The 17,251-nt window shown below is 41.9% G+C and overlaps 1 protein-coding gene and 1 long non-coding RNA gene across 2 annotated transcripts in view; one reads left to right on the top strand and one right to left on the bottom strand.

The window, feature by feature from the left end:
* LOC116643051 overlaps positions 1-13,372 on the top strand; it is a 35,256-nt gene extending 21,884 nt beyond the window's left edge. The window contains exons 2-4 of the long non-coding RNA XR_004301468.1: positions 11,650-11,756; positions 13,060-13,111; positions 13,205-13,372. This is a non-coding gene — a long non-coding RNA (uncharacterized LOC116643051). The remainder of the gene's footprint in view (positions 1-11,649; positions 11,757-13,059; positions 13,112-13,204) is intronic.
* Positions 13,373-13,520: 148 nt separating this feature from the next.
* Positions 13,521-17,251, bottom strand: part of SDC2 (syndecan 2) — a 98,747-nt gene continuing 95,016 nt past the window's right edge. The window contains exons 4-5 of the mRNA XM_032421784.1: positions 16,994-17,129; positions 13,521-16,082 (exon numbers count right to left, since the gene is read on the bottom strand). Of these exons, the coding sequence (XP_032277675.1) occupies positions 15,919-16,082; positions 16,994-17,129 (300 nt within the window). The 3' untranslated portion in view covers positions 13,521-15,918. The remainder of the gene's footprint in view (positions 16,083-16,993; positions 17,130-17,251) is intronic.

Here is a 17,251-nt window from a genome sequence, read left to right as displayed (position 1 = left end):
TGCCTAAAGCTAGCTTGCCCCTTTCAGCTACATGCACCAATACATTCCCATCTTTTATTTAAGCTTATTTGAGTTAGAATGTCTGTCATTTGCTTCCAAGAGAGTTCTGATTTACAAAGTCCCTGACTAGGTTCGGTTACCCTAACAGCTCCTACAGTTCTAGGATGACCGGACTGCTGAGGACCCATAAACAGCTCCTTCAGTTACGTCCCACTGCCTCAGAAAATTCCTCCATGTTCCATTTTATACTTTCTACTCGAAACTCTCTTATTCTGGTTCCTTATGTCTATTCCTATCCTGTGCCTGGTACCTGGATTTCTTTGGATCAGTATGTCATGGTACATGGAGCCTGACCTTCCATTTCAGTCTCACCTTGAATGCAGTTCCTCCCAAAATCCTGGACTGCACCCTTTTTATCCCATGGGCTAGGTTTCCAACCTCTGCATCCAGCCCAAGACCCCTGAGCCAGACATCTCTCCCAGAGCAAGAGCCACTGAGTCATTTTAGTTTCTTCAGTGGGCCCTGCAGCGGATCTTGCAGGTCCTCTTAGTACATGTTCACTTTCTTTTGATATTGCTGCCCTTGGCTTTAATTTGCTATTCAGGAAACCCAAAGATCAAAACCTCCTCTCTAGCCCACCAAAATAGTCATACTATTTTCCTCATATTTGGTAATAGGGAATTTTGATCGGAAACAGTAAGAAAGAATAAGCTTTTCTAAAGAGGTTAGTCATTCAAATAAGGAAGCCCTAAAATCCACATTGCACAAAACACTCTGACCACACAAAGAAGAATGTAAGACTTTTAGCCTTATGGGAATCTATCCCTATAATGGGCTCAATTGTGTCCCCTCAAAAATTCATATGTTGAAGTCTTCACCCCCAGCGCCTCAGAGTGTGACTATATTTGGAGATAAAAATCTTTAAAGAGGTAATTGAGTTAAAATGAGGTCATCAGGGTGGGCCCCAATCCAGTGTGACTGGTGTCCCTATTGGAAGAAGAAAGGACACAGATGGACAGAGATGATATGAAGACACAGGGAGAAGACAGCCACCTGTAAGCCAAGGAGGTCTCAAATGGAACCAGCCCTGGAGACACCTTGATCTTGAACTCCTAGCCTCTAGAACTGTAAGCAAATAAATGTTTCTTGTTTAAGCCACTCAGCCTGTGCACTCTGTTGTGGTATACCTTGCAAACTATTACATTCCCCTATTAGTTACTAGTAAACTGGCATCTCTCCTCATCAAATCCTTTGGGAAAGAACAATAGAAATCTCTTCCTGGCTCTTTCTCTCAAAAAAAAAAATACCCACAGAAAAGAAACCCATGGTATTTGTGGAATTACCACCAAACACTTATGATTTATCTAGTAACTAAGGAATAGATCTGGGGTCTCAGTCACTGGTGAAGGAGGAAGCTAGTGGTAAAGTGCCAGCATTCTTTCTCTCCAGAGTCAAGGATGGTCCCTCTTCCTTGGCTTCTTTCCCTTCTTCTCTTCTTCTTGAATAATTTGTGCCAAAGCTATTACATGGAGCTGAGCAAGCAAAGTGTGTATGTTGGGGGTTAGGGAAAAATAAGCTGTGGTGGCCCAGAACAGGGTGCTAGGGCCTGAGTGGAAGGAGGAGGGTATCCAGACAAGGGCTAAGCCTAGCACAGGGTAGCCTGACTGAGATGAGTGAGAAGAACATTTATGTAGATGGGCTGCCTGGTGTGAAGAGTTGACACCAAGCAGGGTAGGGTGAGTCTCCATGTGGGAGGGTGACCCCATGTGGGGTGTCAGTAGCCAGAGCAAGGTGAGGAGAGTGTCCCTTCCCCCCAGTGTAAACAATGAAGTCTGAGCAGAGTGAGGAAGGCATCCATATGGCAGGGTGGCTCAGCATGGTGTCAGAGGACTAGAAGGATGACGAAGGCATCCACATGGGGGCGGGAAGGGGGGCACCAGCATGGTATGTTGGGGCATCAGTGGGGTGAGGAGGATGCCCACAAAGAAGGGTGGGGTGGTGTGAGTTGGCAGGGCTTAAGCTGAGTAAATGGGGCATCCATGTGATAGGTCAGCCCAGCTTGGGGTGTTGGAGCCCAAGTGGTGTAAGGAAGGTAGAATGAAGGAGATTGGTTGCATAGGGGTGGATTGATTCAATAAATAAATATATTAAGAGCAATGAGAGCTAGGTGTCTCATTGTTGGAGAAGGAAATTACAAATATGAAAAGGGGAAAACTAGAACTCTGTGGCACTGGATTAAAATTGGACATGATGCTGTGAATGCACAGGTTTCAAGATAGGTAGATGATAGATAAGATAGATGATAGATAAATAGGTAGATAGATGATAGATAAGAGAGAGAGAGATGATAGATTAGATAGATAGATGATAGATAGATGATAGATAGATGATGATGATAGATGATGATAGATAGATAGATGATAGATAGATAGATAGATAGATAGATAGATAGATAGATAGATGATAGATCGATAGATATTGTAGACAGGTAGATAGCTAGATTTTTTAATGTAAAAGTGTACACCCACACATCCACACATTCCCCAGTTCTGTGCATGGAGCAGATCTGGGAGCAGTGATACTCCAACAGCAATAAGCATACTGAGTGCATAGATTTTGGTTTCTTAACACTATTCTCCACTAACAGACATAAGGGATTCTTGGATAAATGGCTGCCAGATGAGCCTGATAACCTCTTTTTGTACCAAAAACTACAAAAGTGATCAAAGAATATAGAGACATGTCACAGCCAAAGGACACAGAAGCCAGCTTGAAGGGACTCCTACAAGCCACATAGGGAACAATATAAGCTTGAAAATAAAGATAGTAGCTGATTATGACCCATTAAATAAAGTAGGAATCTATGAGCCCATACTGATATGAATAAATAGCAAATAACAACAGCAGATGGGATGGGGCATCAATCATGTCAGCAGCTTACTCTCACCTACTTCAGAAAAGAAAATCATTTGTACTGCAAATTTTCTGCAAATTTGGGATCTTTTCCAAATTAAAAAAACAAATAAATAAAGTTCAAGAATGCAGGACAACTGGCTCAGTCTCTTCAACAAATTTGTGTCATGAAAAAAGGGATAGATTAAAAGAGGCTCAAGGGACATAACAGGCAGATGCAAACATGGTCCTGGATGAGATTCAAGTTTGGATAAACAGTGATAAAGCACATTTTGGAGACAATCAGGCAATGTAAATATGGTTTATTATTAGATAAGAAGAAATGTGTTGAAATGGAAAAGTGGAGATCATCGATCAGAAAAGGGGGGGGGAACGGGCAATAAAATAGAGCAGTAGTATGTATCATGTGATTTCGTTTTATGGAAAAAAAGAGAAATACAAATAAAGTTCTGGAAGGATAAATACTTACTTTAGCACTGGTACTCACGGAGGGGTGGGAATATTTTTTTATTTTGAGATTTTCACTTGTCTTTATTTCCTAATATATGACAATGTATATGCCCTGATTCTGTAATAGTAAAAGATATATATTTTTTTAAGATTTTATTTATTCATTTGAGAGAGAGAGAGAACGACAGAGAGAGCACACAAGCAGGGGGAGAGGCAGAGGGAGAGGGAGAAGCCGACTCTCTGCTGAGCCAGCTGGGGAGCCCGATGCGGGGCTCGATCCCAGGACCTGGAGATCATGACCTGAGCCGAAGGCAGACGCTTAACCATCTGAGCCACCCAGGCGCCCCAAGATAATTTTTAAAAGTAAAATTGAAATAACAGAATTGGAGGAAGAGTCAATGGAGTCGGTGTTCACAACTTTAAATAACTCACATTTGTATCAGTTGGGACATGTTAATGTCACAGGAAACATCTGGGCAAAGTCCTTGAAGCAGGAGCCTAGGGTCCCTAACTCTGCTATATGTGTCTGAGAGCTGCCAACGTGGTGTGTATGGCCATATCTGTCCATTCTAATGCCATATAATTAATGTCTCATTTTAATGCCATATAATTTTAATGCCTCAGTTATCTCACCTGTAAAATGGGTACTAATATGCTGTCTCAGAAGATTATTGGGAGTATTACATGAGTATTTGTAAAATGTTGAATAAATTATTAATAGATACCAACACACCTCACTTATACAAATAAAAAATTTGGGATCATCTCCGTTTTTTGTTTCGTAAAGAAAATAAAGATCATCTCTGTTTTTTGCTTCACAAAGATATTATAGCCTCCCACTTCAGCTTGGAACTTGGTACAGCAGTCCCCCTTATCCACGGGGGATACATTCCAAGACCCCCACAATGGATGCCTGAAACCACAAATGGTACCAAATCCTATATATTGTGTTTTTTTCCTATATATACATACCTGTGGTAAGGTTTAGTTTATAAATTAGGCACAGTAAGCAATTAACAACAAAAACAAATAATTACAATATACTATAATAAACGTTATGTCAATGTTGTCTCTCTCAAAATATCTTCCTGCAGTGCACGCACCCTTCTTCTTGTGACACTGTGAGATGATACAATGCCTACGTGATGAAATGAAGTGAGGCGAATGACACAGGCATTGTGACATCACATTAGGCTACCGTTAACCTTCTGATAATACATCAGTGGAGGATCAGCTGCTTCCAGGCCAGGGTTGACCATGAGTAACTGAAACCACGAAAAGGGAAACCATGAATAAAGGCGGACTACTGTATTTATTTTATGAACTCTAATATTGTACCTTCTGTATGCTAGGCTTCTAAGTGCTTTACAAATAATAAATTTTTAGTCATCATAATAATCCTATGAGGAGGGTAATCCTATCACCTTCCCCATTTAAGAAGTGAAGGAAGTGAGCCACAGAGAGGTTAATTAACTTGTGTAAAGTTACACAGCCAGTAGAGGCAGGGACAGACTTAGAACTAGGTAGTCCAAACTCTCAGTCTCAACCTATGCTGCCGCTCTTACCAGCGCATAACCAACTACAGGAGAGTGCTCCAATTTATAGATCAATTGGTTTCCAAAAGTTCACTGGTAAGCTAATGTTTAAAGTTCTAATGCATTTTCCACCAAAACAATATTACAAATTAGGTTTGGTTACTAAGCCAACCTATTTAAATAGACCAAACGTATTTAACGCACAACATGGCTGACTCAGAACAACTATGGCCTCAAGATCAGTGTCCCTCTGGGCAGAGGATGGTGAATAGGTTTCATCTTCTGACCCAGTTTCAATCAGTTACCTGGAGCGCTGTCTGGAGAAGAATTCCAGGGTTGGCCTTAGCAGGAGAGCATATGGGGATCATCTAATGGTGCCTGCCATGACTGGAGAAGTAGGAAGAGAGGCCCCAAAGCTGGCCATTTGCCATCCCTGCTTCAGATCCTTTTAAACCCTGACTTGAAGCTGTAAGCTAAGTCCTGCAACCTGGTCTCTGGACATTTCTCAGTCTTGAGTGCTGAGGAGTCCAGGAAATGGGGGAAGGGGGTCGGGAAGGGATTCTGAGAGCAGAGGGGGAGGCAGAGAATGCCCGGGGCTTCTGTGACGGTGTAGGAAGGCCTGGTGAAATCAGTGGCTAGGGTGGGGCTCCTCTAATGGGGTGACAACAGCGGAATGATGGGTATTTTGTAAGACGAGTATTCCTGTGTCAGCCCAAGTCCTTCCTCACATCGCAAGCATCACCCCAGTGATCCACACACCAGCAAGCAATAAGGAAGGCAAGGTTTTGACATTGTCTAGTCTCGTGGCATTTCAAGAAGTTGTCAGAACAGTTAAATGACTCATTCTGGGTCACACGTTGAGGTCAGAACATCTGTCACGAGTTATATATAAAAGCAATGTCAGAGTAGAATGAAAACGAGTACATACAACCCAGCAAGATGATCCCACAAACCACTAACTTACGTACAGGACTAGTAAACTACGGTTTGGGATGGGCGGATCCTCGCTCCTACGACGGAGGTTTTCAGAGAGGGACACTGGAACGCGAAGTCGATTTTGCGTGTGGTTTGCTGAGGACCTATTTCTCAAGATAAACTAGAAAAAATAACTACATAAAGCTAAAAGTGAATCCCAGGCTCAGTTGCATTTGAGAGAGGATTGCAGCCCAGCAGGCCCACAAAATGTCAATGTCAGCTTTCGAAGGCACTTCACAGTTGTTGCAAGAACACCGTTGGAATAAAGCCAGGCAGATTTAGACGCAGCCCAGTCCCTTAGACACGGATGACACTGCCAAGAGCAAAATAAAAAAGGGCCATTGCCTAGCTTGGCATCTGGGTCCTGCAGCTGCCAAATCATATCCAATAACCATGCCAAAGTAATCCGCGGAGAAATTCCCCATAAGAGGCCCAGTGGCCCAGCAAGCTAGAAAATTGCCTATGATCTAGGCAAGTGGTGGGTTCCAGTCCTCCAGTGTTTGCTTAGATTGCCAGGCAACTTGAAGCAAGTCTGTACAAAGATTTCTGCTCCTGTCTTCTAGTTCATAAAATGGGCACTTCACTCGTAGCACGTGTGTGTGTGTGTGTGTGTGAGAGAGAGAGAGAGAGAGAGCAAAAACAGAGACAGAGAGGGCACTAGGAGATGATGATAAAATGAATAAAGCTTTTTTCCCAAATTGTCCAGAAGACAGGGTCCATAGGATTAAATGAACTAAAAAGAGGGGTGGGGAATAAATAAAAGGACTCTAGTCACTTCCTAATCCCTTCTCCCAGTAGGACAGGAAACTGTAACACAGGGAATAAAATCCCACCCTGTAGCCAGAAAAGTCCTGCCCACTCTGCTAGGGAGAAAAAAGGAAGCAAAGCAAAAACTCAGAATTGTTGGCCAAGCCAGGCAGAAGCTCTGCTCCCACCTGCACATCTGCCTTGGGCTTTTCTTCTTTTCAGATTGTTGCAAGAAAACAGATGGCTGCAGAAGCCTGAATTTTAAATTTATGAATGGAAATTTGAACAGATGTTAGCAATCAAGATGGCATATAAGAATTTTTCTCATACCATGTTTACAGCCCAGCCTCCTTCACATAAATGGGAGAGAGGGTCATAAAAAGGGTAGTTTTTGATCTCAGGACAGCATGGATCCAGCATGGTAATTATGTGGCACAATAACGGAAATGTTGAAAGAACAAAGAAAGAAAACACTAATCAGCGCCCCCGTATAAATGCTAAATATTTATCTACAAAATGATAAAATGTATCTGCAAGAAAACCATTAACCCATCAGAGTACTTTCTGTGTTTTAAGTAGGTGAGGTTCAAGCCCAGGGTTTTAACAAATATCTGTGAATGCCTGCTTACTGAAATTCTGTTTAGGCTTTTGACATGATATAGATTGTTTCGTTTGGTTTGGGCATGACATATGGGGTCTTACTAGATTTCAGAGAGGAATTGAGTGAAAGGCTAGTCAGAGAGATGGGTTTATATGTGCCTGCGTCTATCATCCAGTGCTAGGGACCGGGTTAGGTCCTAAGGGCAGGTGGGGAGCGGTGAAATGAATCCAAGCTGATCTAGGTCCTCAACATGCTTAGAATAGAAGGTAAAAGCAGGCTGGAACAAGGTATATGTTGAAGGTTACAGGAGTGAAGAGGAAGTGTTAGGAGTGAGTTGGACAGTTAGGTAGTCAGGGCCAGGGTCCCCAACAAGAAAATATGGATTCAGGACAGCTAAGATAAAACACTAACATCCCGTTTTGCAGCTTAGACAGGACCTCACTAGCTTTCTGCTTTGCAGCCTTTGCAGAAATGACTTCTGCAAAATGTCCTAAAATAAGGCAATGAATCACACAGCATTTGTCACCATCACGGGCAAGGGGAATTAAGACATAAGCCCCCAGATGTCAGCAAAAAAGACCATCTGCAGGTAGACATTAACCTAATAGGTAGACAGATATATGACCAAAGCCCTGGTTGGCACAACTCAGAACACCCTGATTGCTGAAGATAGAGCTCATAAAACCCTTTAAACTTAGAAACTCCAAGGGCAATCCTCTAGGGTCCCCTCCCTCTCCGGGAGCTTTATACTCTTGATCAATTAACTTTGCTTTGCTGCTCACCACTCTTCGTCTGGTGTACCTCTTCATTCTTTAAAGTGGCATGACCAAGAACCATGGGCACTAAAGGCAGAGAATTCCTGCAACGAAAGGAGTGAGGTTGATTGGGGACTGGATAATGACAGTGGTTTCCAATACCCTACGGGAAGAGTCTGGGGCGTGGGGCCATCTAGAAGAGTGTCACTCAGGGTTTGTTAGTAATTCCTACTGGCTACATTTTCAAAGTATGGGGTGGCCATAAAGTTTGGAAACATGGATCATATTATGTTATCAGGTAGTATTGTATAAATGCCAGGAAACCATTTATTATATATTCACCTGGATTTCCAGATGTTGTGGCCACCTTGGCTCTCCAGAATCCCATGACTTCTCGCCACTTCCATGCGCGATGATGGTCTCTCCTTGAGTACTGCAATAGCCTCACGAGTCTTCCTGCTTGTGTATTTGCCCACATCCACCACTCATAACCAATCTATCCTCAACATGATGATCAAAACAATCCCTTTGAAGCAGTGGTTCTCAAAGTGGGGTTCTGGACCATCTGCAGCAGCTACACCTGGGAAAGTTGGTGGAAATGCAAGTTTTTGGGTTCTACCCACCTACAGAACCAGAAATGCTGGACGTGGAGCTCAGAAATCTGTTCTTTTAAAGAAAAAAAGATTTATTTATTTATTTTAGAGAGAGAGAATGAAAGAGAGAGTCTGCGAGTGGGGGGAGGAGCAGAGGGAGAGGGAGAGAGAGAATCCTCGAGCAGACGCCCCGCTGAGCATGGAGCCCAACTTGGGGCTTGAGCCCAGGACCCTGAGATCATGACCTGAGCCAAAATCAAGAGTCGGCCACTCAACTGACTGAGCCACCCAGGCACCCCCAGAAATCTGTGTTTTAACAAGAGCTCCTAGTGATTCTGATGCCTACTAAGGTTTGAGAATGAATTGTAAGCATAGGCCAGATAATGTCACCCTTAGCTCAAAATCCTGTAAGAGCTAAGGTCATCACATACAAGGTCATACATACACCATCTGGCCCATGGATCTTTCACTGGCCGTCCACCACTCTAGTCTCTAGCTCATTTGCTCCCCTGCCACACAAGGCCTTAGCACTTGTCCTTCTGCAGGAACGCTCCCCAGCACCCCAAACCTCCCTCCCCCACCTACCGTGGCCCTCACCACCTTCAAGCCTCTGCTCAAATGTCTTGTTAACACAGTACATATTGATTGACTGTCTCTTCCCACTAGAATGTAAGTTCCTTGAGAGCAGGGACTTTGTTCTGTTGTTTCCTGTATTCCCCAAGCCTGGAACTATGCCTGGTACATAGTGAGTGCTCAGGACTCACTTGGTGGAGGAATGAATAAATAATCCTGCATGGAGGTTCTATCAGATGCCAGATAGCGTGTTAAGTGCATCACCTCACTGAATTCCCACAAGCCAGTGCACTGGGTGTTATCTTTATTTTACACAAGGAAAAAAAGAAGTAACAGACACTAGAAAAGGAAAGGACTGAGATACGTGTTATCAGAAAAGGGAACTTCATGATCCCCAAATCCTGGGTCTGCCATGGAGCAGACTACATTTTGTATCCTCTTTCCTGCTTTTCCTTGCAATTGGTCTAGACAGAGGAAATGCAAGCTTACTCTGGCATTTACCTAAGCAGAAAGTAATTAAGGAGGCAAAAATCCTGCTTTCAATGACCCCAGGACAAGGCTATAAGTGGGAGGATTATTGTTTTGTTTGCTGATATTTTCCTATTGTAAACATAGAGATATTTCCTCAATATTCAAATAATTTACTCCTTTGCCCAATTACTTTTTTCAGTTTTAAAAACAGTTCCTACTGTATGTTATTAAGGACCTGGTAGAAGTGGATGCTTTAATATGCTTATTAATTTGCTCAAAAATGAGCTATGGTGCATTATGGGGATTTTCCTCCCTTGCAATGAAAGATTGTGTTCCCTGCTAATAGGTATCTGAGAAAATGAAAACCCAATTCTGTGACCAGTACTGAAGAGTGAAACTGGTAGTCGTTCCTCTAAAAAGTTAGACTGTGCTAGAAGGCAGACCTGGGGCCATCCTCTTTCTTTACCTACTTACCTCTCCAGATGATCTCATCTGGACCCAGGACTTTTAATACCATCTACCTTCTGTTCACTCCTTTGTCATCGGTCGGGGTCTAGGAAGGAAACTAGAGCCCATGCTGGGTAATGCAATAGAAGGAATTCAGTTCAGGGAATTAGCTATGAAGATGTTGGAAAAGCCACAAGGGCAAACTGGGGAAGGCAAGATAACCCAGAGAACAGCAATGGCAGGAAGCCACTACCCTCCCTATGGCTGGGGAGACAAAGGGGGGAAGTGGGGTTCATGAGAGTTTAAGAACAGTGGGAGCTGGGAATTTGAAGGAGAGTTGGTCCAGTGGGAATTCAAACCATTGAACAGGTACATCAGTGCTAGAGATGCTGCCCAAAGTTGAGAGAGGGGAAAGTACTCCAGCTTTTCCCTTCCTCCTGATCTCTAGTCTTCTGCCAGTAACCTTCCGTTGGCCAAACTTTCTTAGAAGCCAGTTGGCGAGGAAGCTTGGGAAGCATCGTTTGCATGGGGCATCCCTTTCCCTGCCCTCCAACTTCCATAGAGAGCAGAGCATGGAAAAGAAGGAAATGAGCGTGTCGACAGGCCGGTGATGGACACTATTCCTAAATCACTATCTCCAGCTACCTCTTCTGTGATTCTTACATTCAGTAAGTTGTTCACCTGACATCTGCACTTTAGTGTCTAATATTTCTAACTTAACATGGCCTAAAAGGAACTCTTATCAGTCAACTCCCCGACATTCCCCTTCTCAGAATGTGGCTCACTCAGCTTAGCCAAAAACATGGATGTCATCTTTGATCCCTTTCTTTCCTTACTGCCTACTCCTTCCAACCTTTTAGCAAGACCTGTGGATTCTACCTCCCCAAACAATTCCTCTCCAGTCTTCTCTATCTCCACCATTACCACCTTAGGCCAAGCCACCATCATTTCTCCTCTAGGTAACAATAATGATCCCCTAAGGGGCCATGCTACCCCCCCCCCAACTTGTCTCCTTATAATGCATTGTCCAGGGGTCAGGTCCTAAAGATCTTGAGGGCAGGTATAAGGAGTCAGAAGCCAATAATTTCTATCATAAAGAGATCAGCCTAGCTTCATCGTGGGAATAAAATGTAAGTGAACAAAAGTGGAGGAAGGAAGACCAGTAAGGAAGCAATTACGCTTCTCAGCTATTGTCATCCTTCCTTTTCTACCATGGTCTGCTACCAAGGTCAAACACTGGCCTTGTCACAGTTCTTCCAACATGCCAAGCTCCTTCCCTGTTTAGGGCTTCCCACAGCCTGGAAGGCTTGTCCTGATTTTAGCACAACTGGCTTCACATCCTTCGGGCCTTACCCTCTCAGAGATCTTTCCTGACCAGGCTGTATGTAGTAAGTGTAGCTGTTCCCAAGTGTGCCATTCTCTCTCCCTACCAGCACAAGTAGGCTCGCACCTCTCTGCACACTGGAAGTCAGGTGTGGCCACGTGACTTGCTCTGGCAAATGAAGTGTGGGTGGAAAGTAACATATGTTACTACTGTGCAGAAGCCTTAGAGCCACTGTTTGCTTACCATGATTTTCCTTCTTTCACAGTGACCGGCAGTGTTCCAGGTGACAGGTACTCCACTGACCAGAGACTGGGGCTGAGGACGACAATTCTTCACAGCAGAACTCTGCCAACCGATGGACACGTGGCATGAGTAAGACATAAATCCTTTGCTGGTACGAGTTGCTGAGATTGTGAGGTTGTTACCGCAGCATACCTAGCCTAGCTGGGCCCATAGTCCTTCAGTCCCTTACATCATCCTGCATGATATCCATCATGGAAATTCCTACCAACTGGCAATTCCTACTTGCTAGTTTTCAGAGTCTACGCACCCCTCTCCAAACCCCATGAGAGCAGGAGCTCTCTCTAGCTCATCACTATACCCCCAGCTTCTAGAAGAGTGCCCGGTGCATACTCAGTAGGCAAGTGTCTGCTGATTAAACCTCCGATGCCTTGCACATACATTTGTTGCTTGAATGCTACTTTGCTAAGGCAACTAGAATAAATGAATCTTGTGCTCATACATCAGAAAGACCAAAGCTTATAGCTTCACTCCATTTGTGGGTTAGAATTATTGCTTGGGTCACATATACCCTTCCAGCTAATTCACAGGAAACCAAGTTGCTCCCAAAGCCACCGGGATTCCTTGGTCAGAAAAATCCTTGCCAGAAATCATATGCAACAGATAAACAAAAAGGAATGAAATCTTAGAATGATAAATCTAAGAGTGAATTTGCCCAAAATTAGGAGACAGAGTGGGACAAAATTCATTTTGATATTTTTACCTCTACGTAGCAGTTTTTCATTCTTTTTAAAGCTTCCCATGCCAGGGCACCTGGGTGGCTCAGTCGGTTAAGTGTCTGCCTTTGGCTCAGGTCATGATCTCAGGGTCCTAGGTCAGGCTTCCTGCTCGGTGGGGAGTTTGCTTCTCCATCTGCCTCTACCCCTGGCTTGTGCTCTCTCTCTCTCAAATAAATAAAATCTTTAAAAAATAAAAAAATAAAGTTTCCCATGCCTGCTCAAGCAGATTTCCCAGAAATAGCCAAATCTCAACTTTCACTATTGTAATAAAATATCAGCACTGAAAACACCTTCGTGGTTACTCAATTCAGACTACATTTATCATCTGGCTTGGTTAATTTTAATTGAAAACTTCTTCAGGTCTCACTGATGTCTGCCAGAGGTTTAGAACTTTAGAAATTCAAGTTAGAGATTATGTTGCTTAAAGTCATTGCCTTTTAAAACCAAATGTATTAAAATTTTTTTCTACCATCCATTACATAATTATAATAAAGTTGTAAAGATGATTGTTGTCATAAAATTCACCCTGCAATATTTTTGGGTTTTATATTTTTGCTCCTCACTTAAAAACTTTCCCTAAGTTTTCAAAATCTCTAGGACACTGAAGAAGTAAGCTCCTGAAAACCATGAAGTTTTTACTGCCCCTGTTTTTGCAGGACCCAGCACCCTTTGCAGGACATTCAAGTTCCTTCGGGAAACCAGAGTAAGGTAATTATGTTCTACTTATTTAGCTTAGTCTCCTAGACCCTATACAAACAGACTATACCTTCAGTAAGCAAGAATCTTTTGTCTACTTTGCAGAAAGGATTCTACTTTGCAGAAAGGACCATTTCACCAAACATTCGATCCGAAACTATCAACTTTTAATGTGAGTAAGATGGCAATTTCTGCTATCTTGTCCAACCTAAATTCAATTTTATTAACCAGGTCCTAATCCCAAAATTCAGGTACTATGCACCTGCAGCTAAAACTTAAAAACGCCACACCATGAGCTCATCCCACTTTCCCCATCCACTGAAAATGGGGCAGTTTGAATACTGCAAGTCTTTCAAACACAAAGCCATATTCACACAAAGGAAATCATTTACATGTGGTTAAGGAAACAGTAAATTTTCACATTGGCTTTAATGTTTATATTTTACCAAAATTTTCCTAAACTCGGTAATCATTACTAATACTTATTATAGTACTATTTACTGCATCTTAAAAACAAAAAACAAAAACTAAGCAGAAAACATACAGTTGAAGAAAACTGGATGTCAGTCTATACAATTTTTTTTTTTTTACTTTCAGCATGACACTTTATTTTGGCACTTTAACAAATATTTTGCTTTACAGCAGTGACAAAATATTTGCCAGAAACTTTCTTTTCTTGGCATGGATATTCCAAGCAGTTAATTCTATGAACTGAATTTCACTATGCTTTCCACAGTTAGAGGTATACCCACTACATTCTTAACCTCTGTAATCGAGGGATATTGTGCAACTTTAGAAGGTGCTAGAACTTCCTTTTAATCACCCCAAAGTGGATTGACTCTGTAAGTGATGGGACAGGAATTTGAGAATTAAGGCCATTAAGAATTTAAGTAAACACTGTTCCGAGTGCTGCTTAATTTTTTTTTTTTAATGAGTTATGTGGCAATTCCAGGGAACGTTCTCTAAATGAAGTATTCATACTTTATTAAAAGTACATTATGTATTGAAAGGGTTGCTGTTTTTGCGGTCTTCTTCCTACTTTGGCGGCTCACACATTAAAACAAAATTTATGGTGAAAACAGAAAAGGCAATGTTGTTAGAAGGAAATACCCAGGCAGGGTACCCTCAGACTTCCATCTCCTCCTCAGGCACTCCTGCTTTCCAGCAATTTCAATCCTCAGCAGTGGGGCCCTCCTTTTAGTGCACAGAGCCACCCTGCCCTGCTTTCCTTCCCTACGGTGTGAACTATGGCATTCCACCTATTGGTTCTTCAGTGAAGCTTCAAGAGAGATTTGGAGCAGAGTTTCCAAGGTACATCAGTCTTCATTCGGTCTACAGGACAAAATCTTAGATACTGACATCAGGAAAATCCCCTTCAGTTCTTTGGAATTTATCCTCCCAAGAGTTATTTGCAAAAGCAGGCATCCCTCTCAATGTTGCCATCAGCTAGCCTACAAAGGTTGCCAACTTCACAATTCCCTCCCTGGCAGTCTTCCGACGTCTACCCCCAAACACAGGCAGGAGGATACATTCAGATTTCCTCTGGCCAATTCAAAAGTGAGTCTGGTAAAAAACAGCCTCATCGATGAGCTCTTTGGTTTTGATTTACAGACACTACGAAACACTCAGAAATCAAACCCACATCATCCTCAAGAGCAGATGGTCATTTGCAAAGGGGAGATGTACATTTGATCGAAAATGTACAAAATTTATAACAGTGACATTTTCAATATTAGGCCACATGATTTATTCAGTAGTTTTTATGTTCCCAAATTACAGTTGATGTCTATTTGTAAGACTACAAAAGTTACCATTAGAATTGTCTGTGCTTATAAAATACCAACTTTTTTTTTAAACTGTTATATATACTCATTAACATCAGTCTGCAACGAGTTACATAGAATCATAGGCACTTCAAAGGCTTAAAAAGACGTTTACAACTTAAATGCATTTTTAAGAACAAAAACTGATTTTTCCTTAAACCCCTACTCGTACCTTCAAATTGCAAGAAATTAACAAATACAGTGGCCAAAGGAATCTGCAGCAACTTCTCAAAATACTGTTAGCATCTTTGGGTTTGCTGAGGCTTGTCAGTAACTCACATCAAATCCTCCCAAAAGAAGATCTGATTAGATAGCTATGACTGAACAGTTTTGTGGTAATAATCCAATTTTACACATTAATTTGCTGTTGCAAATCTGCCTGAAGCTACAGGTGATGAAAAACAAAGCAAGTGTAAAATGGATAGTCTGACACTTAAAAATTTATACAAAGTGGAGGTTAAAGTTTACATATTTGAAAATCACATATACACTAAATTACCATTATCTGAATTATCCAAAGACAAATTGCACCGTAACAGCTACAAAAAGGCATAGAGTTTTGTTTTCAAGGGGACAAGAGGGACGAGCAGAGGAGAGGGAACAACAGATAAATTAACAAAGTAAGACCAACTTGGTAAGGTCAATCGGAGACATGCGGACACAAATTAAACAGCTTTCATCTTTGAACCATAGGATAAAAACAATCATTTTGTATTTGCGCATAAAAGTTTAAGCCAATTCCATGAACACAGAGGGTTTTCATAACATAATATTTTGCCACTGCTATTCACAGAACACTGCAGATGTTATTTTAATTTTATGTTGTTCTAAAGAAATACATGAAAAGTTTTAAATACAATGGGATTTTATCACTAAAGGGCCAGAATGGCTCTTTAATGAAAAAAAAACAAAAAACAAAGATCTTCATTATTCTATGCAAAAGCTTTATTTTTAAAAGTTCAGTGATCTCATAAATAGAGACACTAAGTGGGAGTTTCACGCATAAAACTCCTTAGTAGGTGCCTTCTGATAAGCAGCACTGGATGGTTTGCGTTCTCCAAGGTCGTAACTTCCTTCATCCTTCTTTCTCATGCGATACACCAACAGCAGGATAAGGAAAATTGCAAAGAGAAAGCCGATAACTCCGCCAGCAATGACAGCTGAAACACGCCAAAAGGAAGATTACTTTCAGGAGAGATTCAAGGACTGCAGAAATTAACTTTGTCGAACCCCATCTATTTACACCTTTATAAAAGGCTCCATTTGAAAAACCCCAAAACACTTAAAAACTGGATTCGATGAGGCAACCAGGTAATTACCCAAATCTGACATTCCCGAGGAAGGTACAATACTTTCTTTGATTAGAATTAATAATATCAGTCAAAAGCCTCAATAAGAAAAATCTGGCTGGGGCCTCACATAATTCCTTACTTTAAAATTCTTTAGTTTTCTCACAATTCATAGTCTAATCTTCTAATTGCTTTTTCAGTGAAGGCACAAAACAGGATAGAAGTGACTTAAGTTTTGTAAGGGTAAATATGAAAAAAAGCAAACAAATGTCCTTTCTAGTCTTGGCTTTGGGACTATCCTTTCAAGGACTAAGTGTTCTTAAATCGCACAAATCTTTCCCTTTAAAATCAAATGGTGACTGCTTTCATCAGGTAAGTTACAATGAGAGACAGCATCCTTAATGCCTTGGGCGTTATTTGCGTCAACTGCCCTCCCCCCATAAAGGACTTTTCCTTCTCAAGTTTATTTTGATATCAGGATGACTTGGAGCTGGACAAATTGAGCTTCACATCTCACCATACCCGCCCCCCCCCCAGTTGTTCTGGACCAACTCAGATCCTAACTTTCCTCTTCTTGTACCAAGCGGTAGGATGAGGGAGCGGAGAGAAAATAAAGAACATTTGCCTAACTCTTGTCTCTCACTCTGGAATGAGACAGGCCCTCAGACGGCTCTCGGCAGGAAGGTGACATTCAGCAAGCTTGGCCTGTATCTCTGAATATCACTTAGCCAAGCAAGGTCTATTTAAGGACCCTCCCACCAGGCCCCCTCTGGGCTACTCACCTGCCAGGACTTCTGTTCGTTTAAACAGATTGTCTGAGTGCTTCTCAGTATACACATTTGTATCATCTTCAGCTGGGTCCATTTTCCTTTCTGAGTCAGAGAGATGAACTTTTTCCTTATCAATTTCTTCAGGTGACTGATAAGGGAAAAGATTATAAAGATCTTTTTTAATGTGCTAGAAAGAAGAGAAAACAGAAGTATATTCCAAGGTTTGTTGTTTTCCAACAATGAGTTTGGGAAATAATTGTGAAGTTTACA

This window comes from Phoca vitulina, unplaced genomic scaffold (assembly GCF_004348235.1).
Source record: "Phoca vitulina isolate PV1807 unplaced genomic scaffold, GSC_HSeal_1.0 scaffold25, whole genome shotgun sequence".
NCBI lineage: Eukaryota > Metazoa > Chordata > Mammalia > Carnivora > Phocidae > Phoca > Phoca vitulina.
The sequence above is the reverse complement of the archived record's forward strand: the minus strand, read 5'-3'. Positions and strand labels throughout refer to the sequence as shown.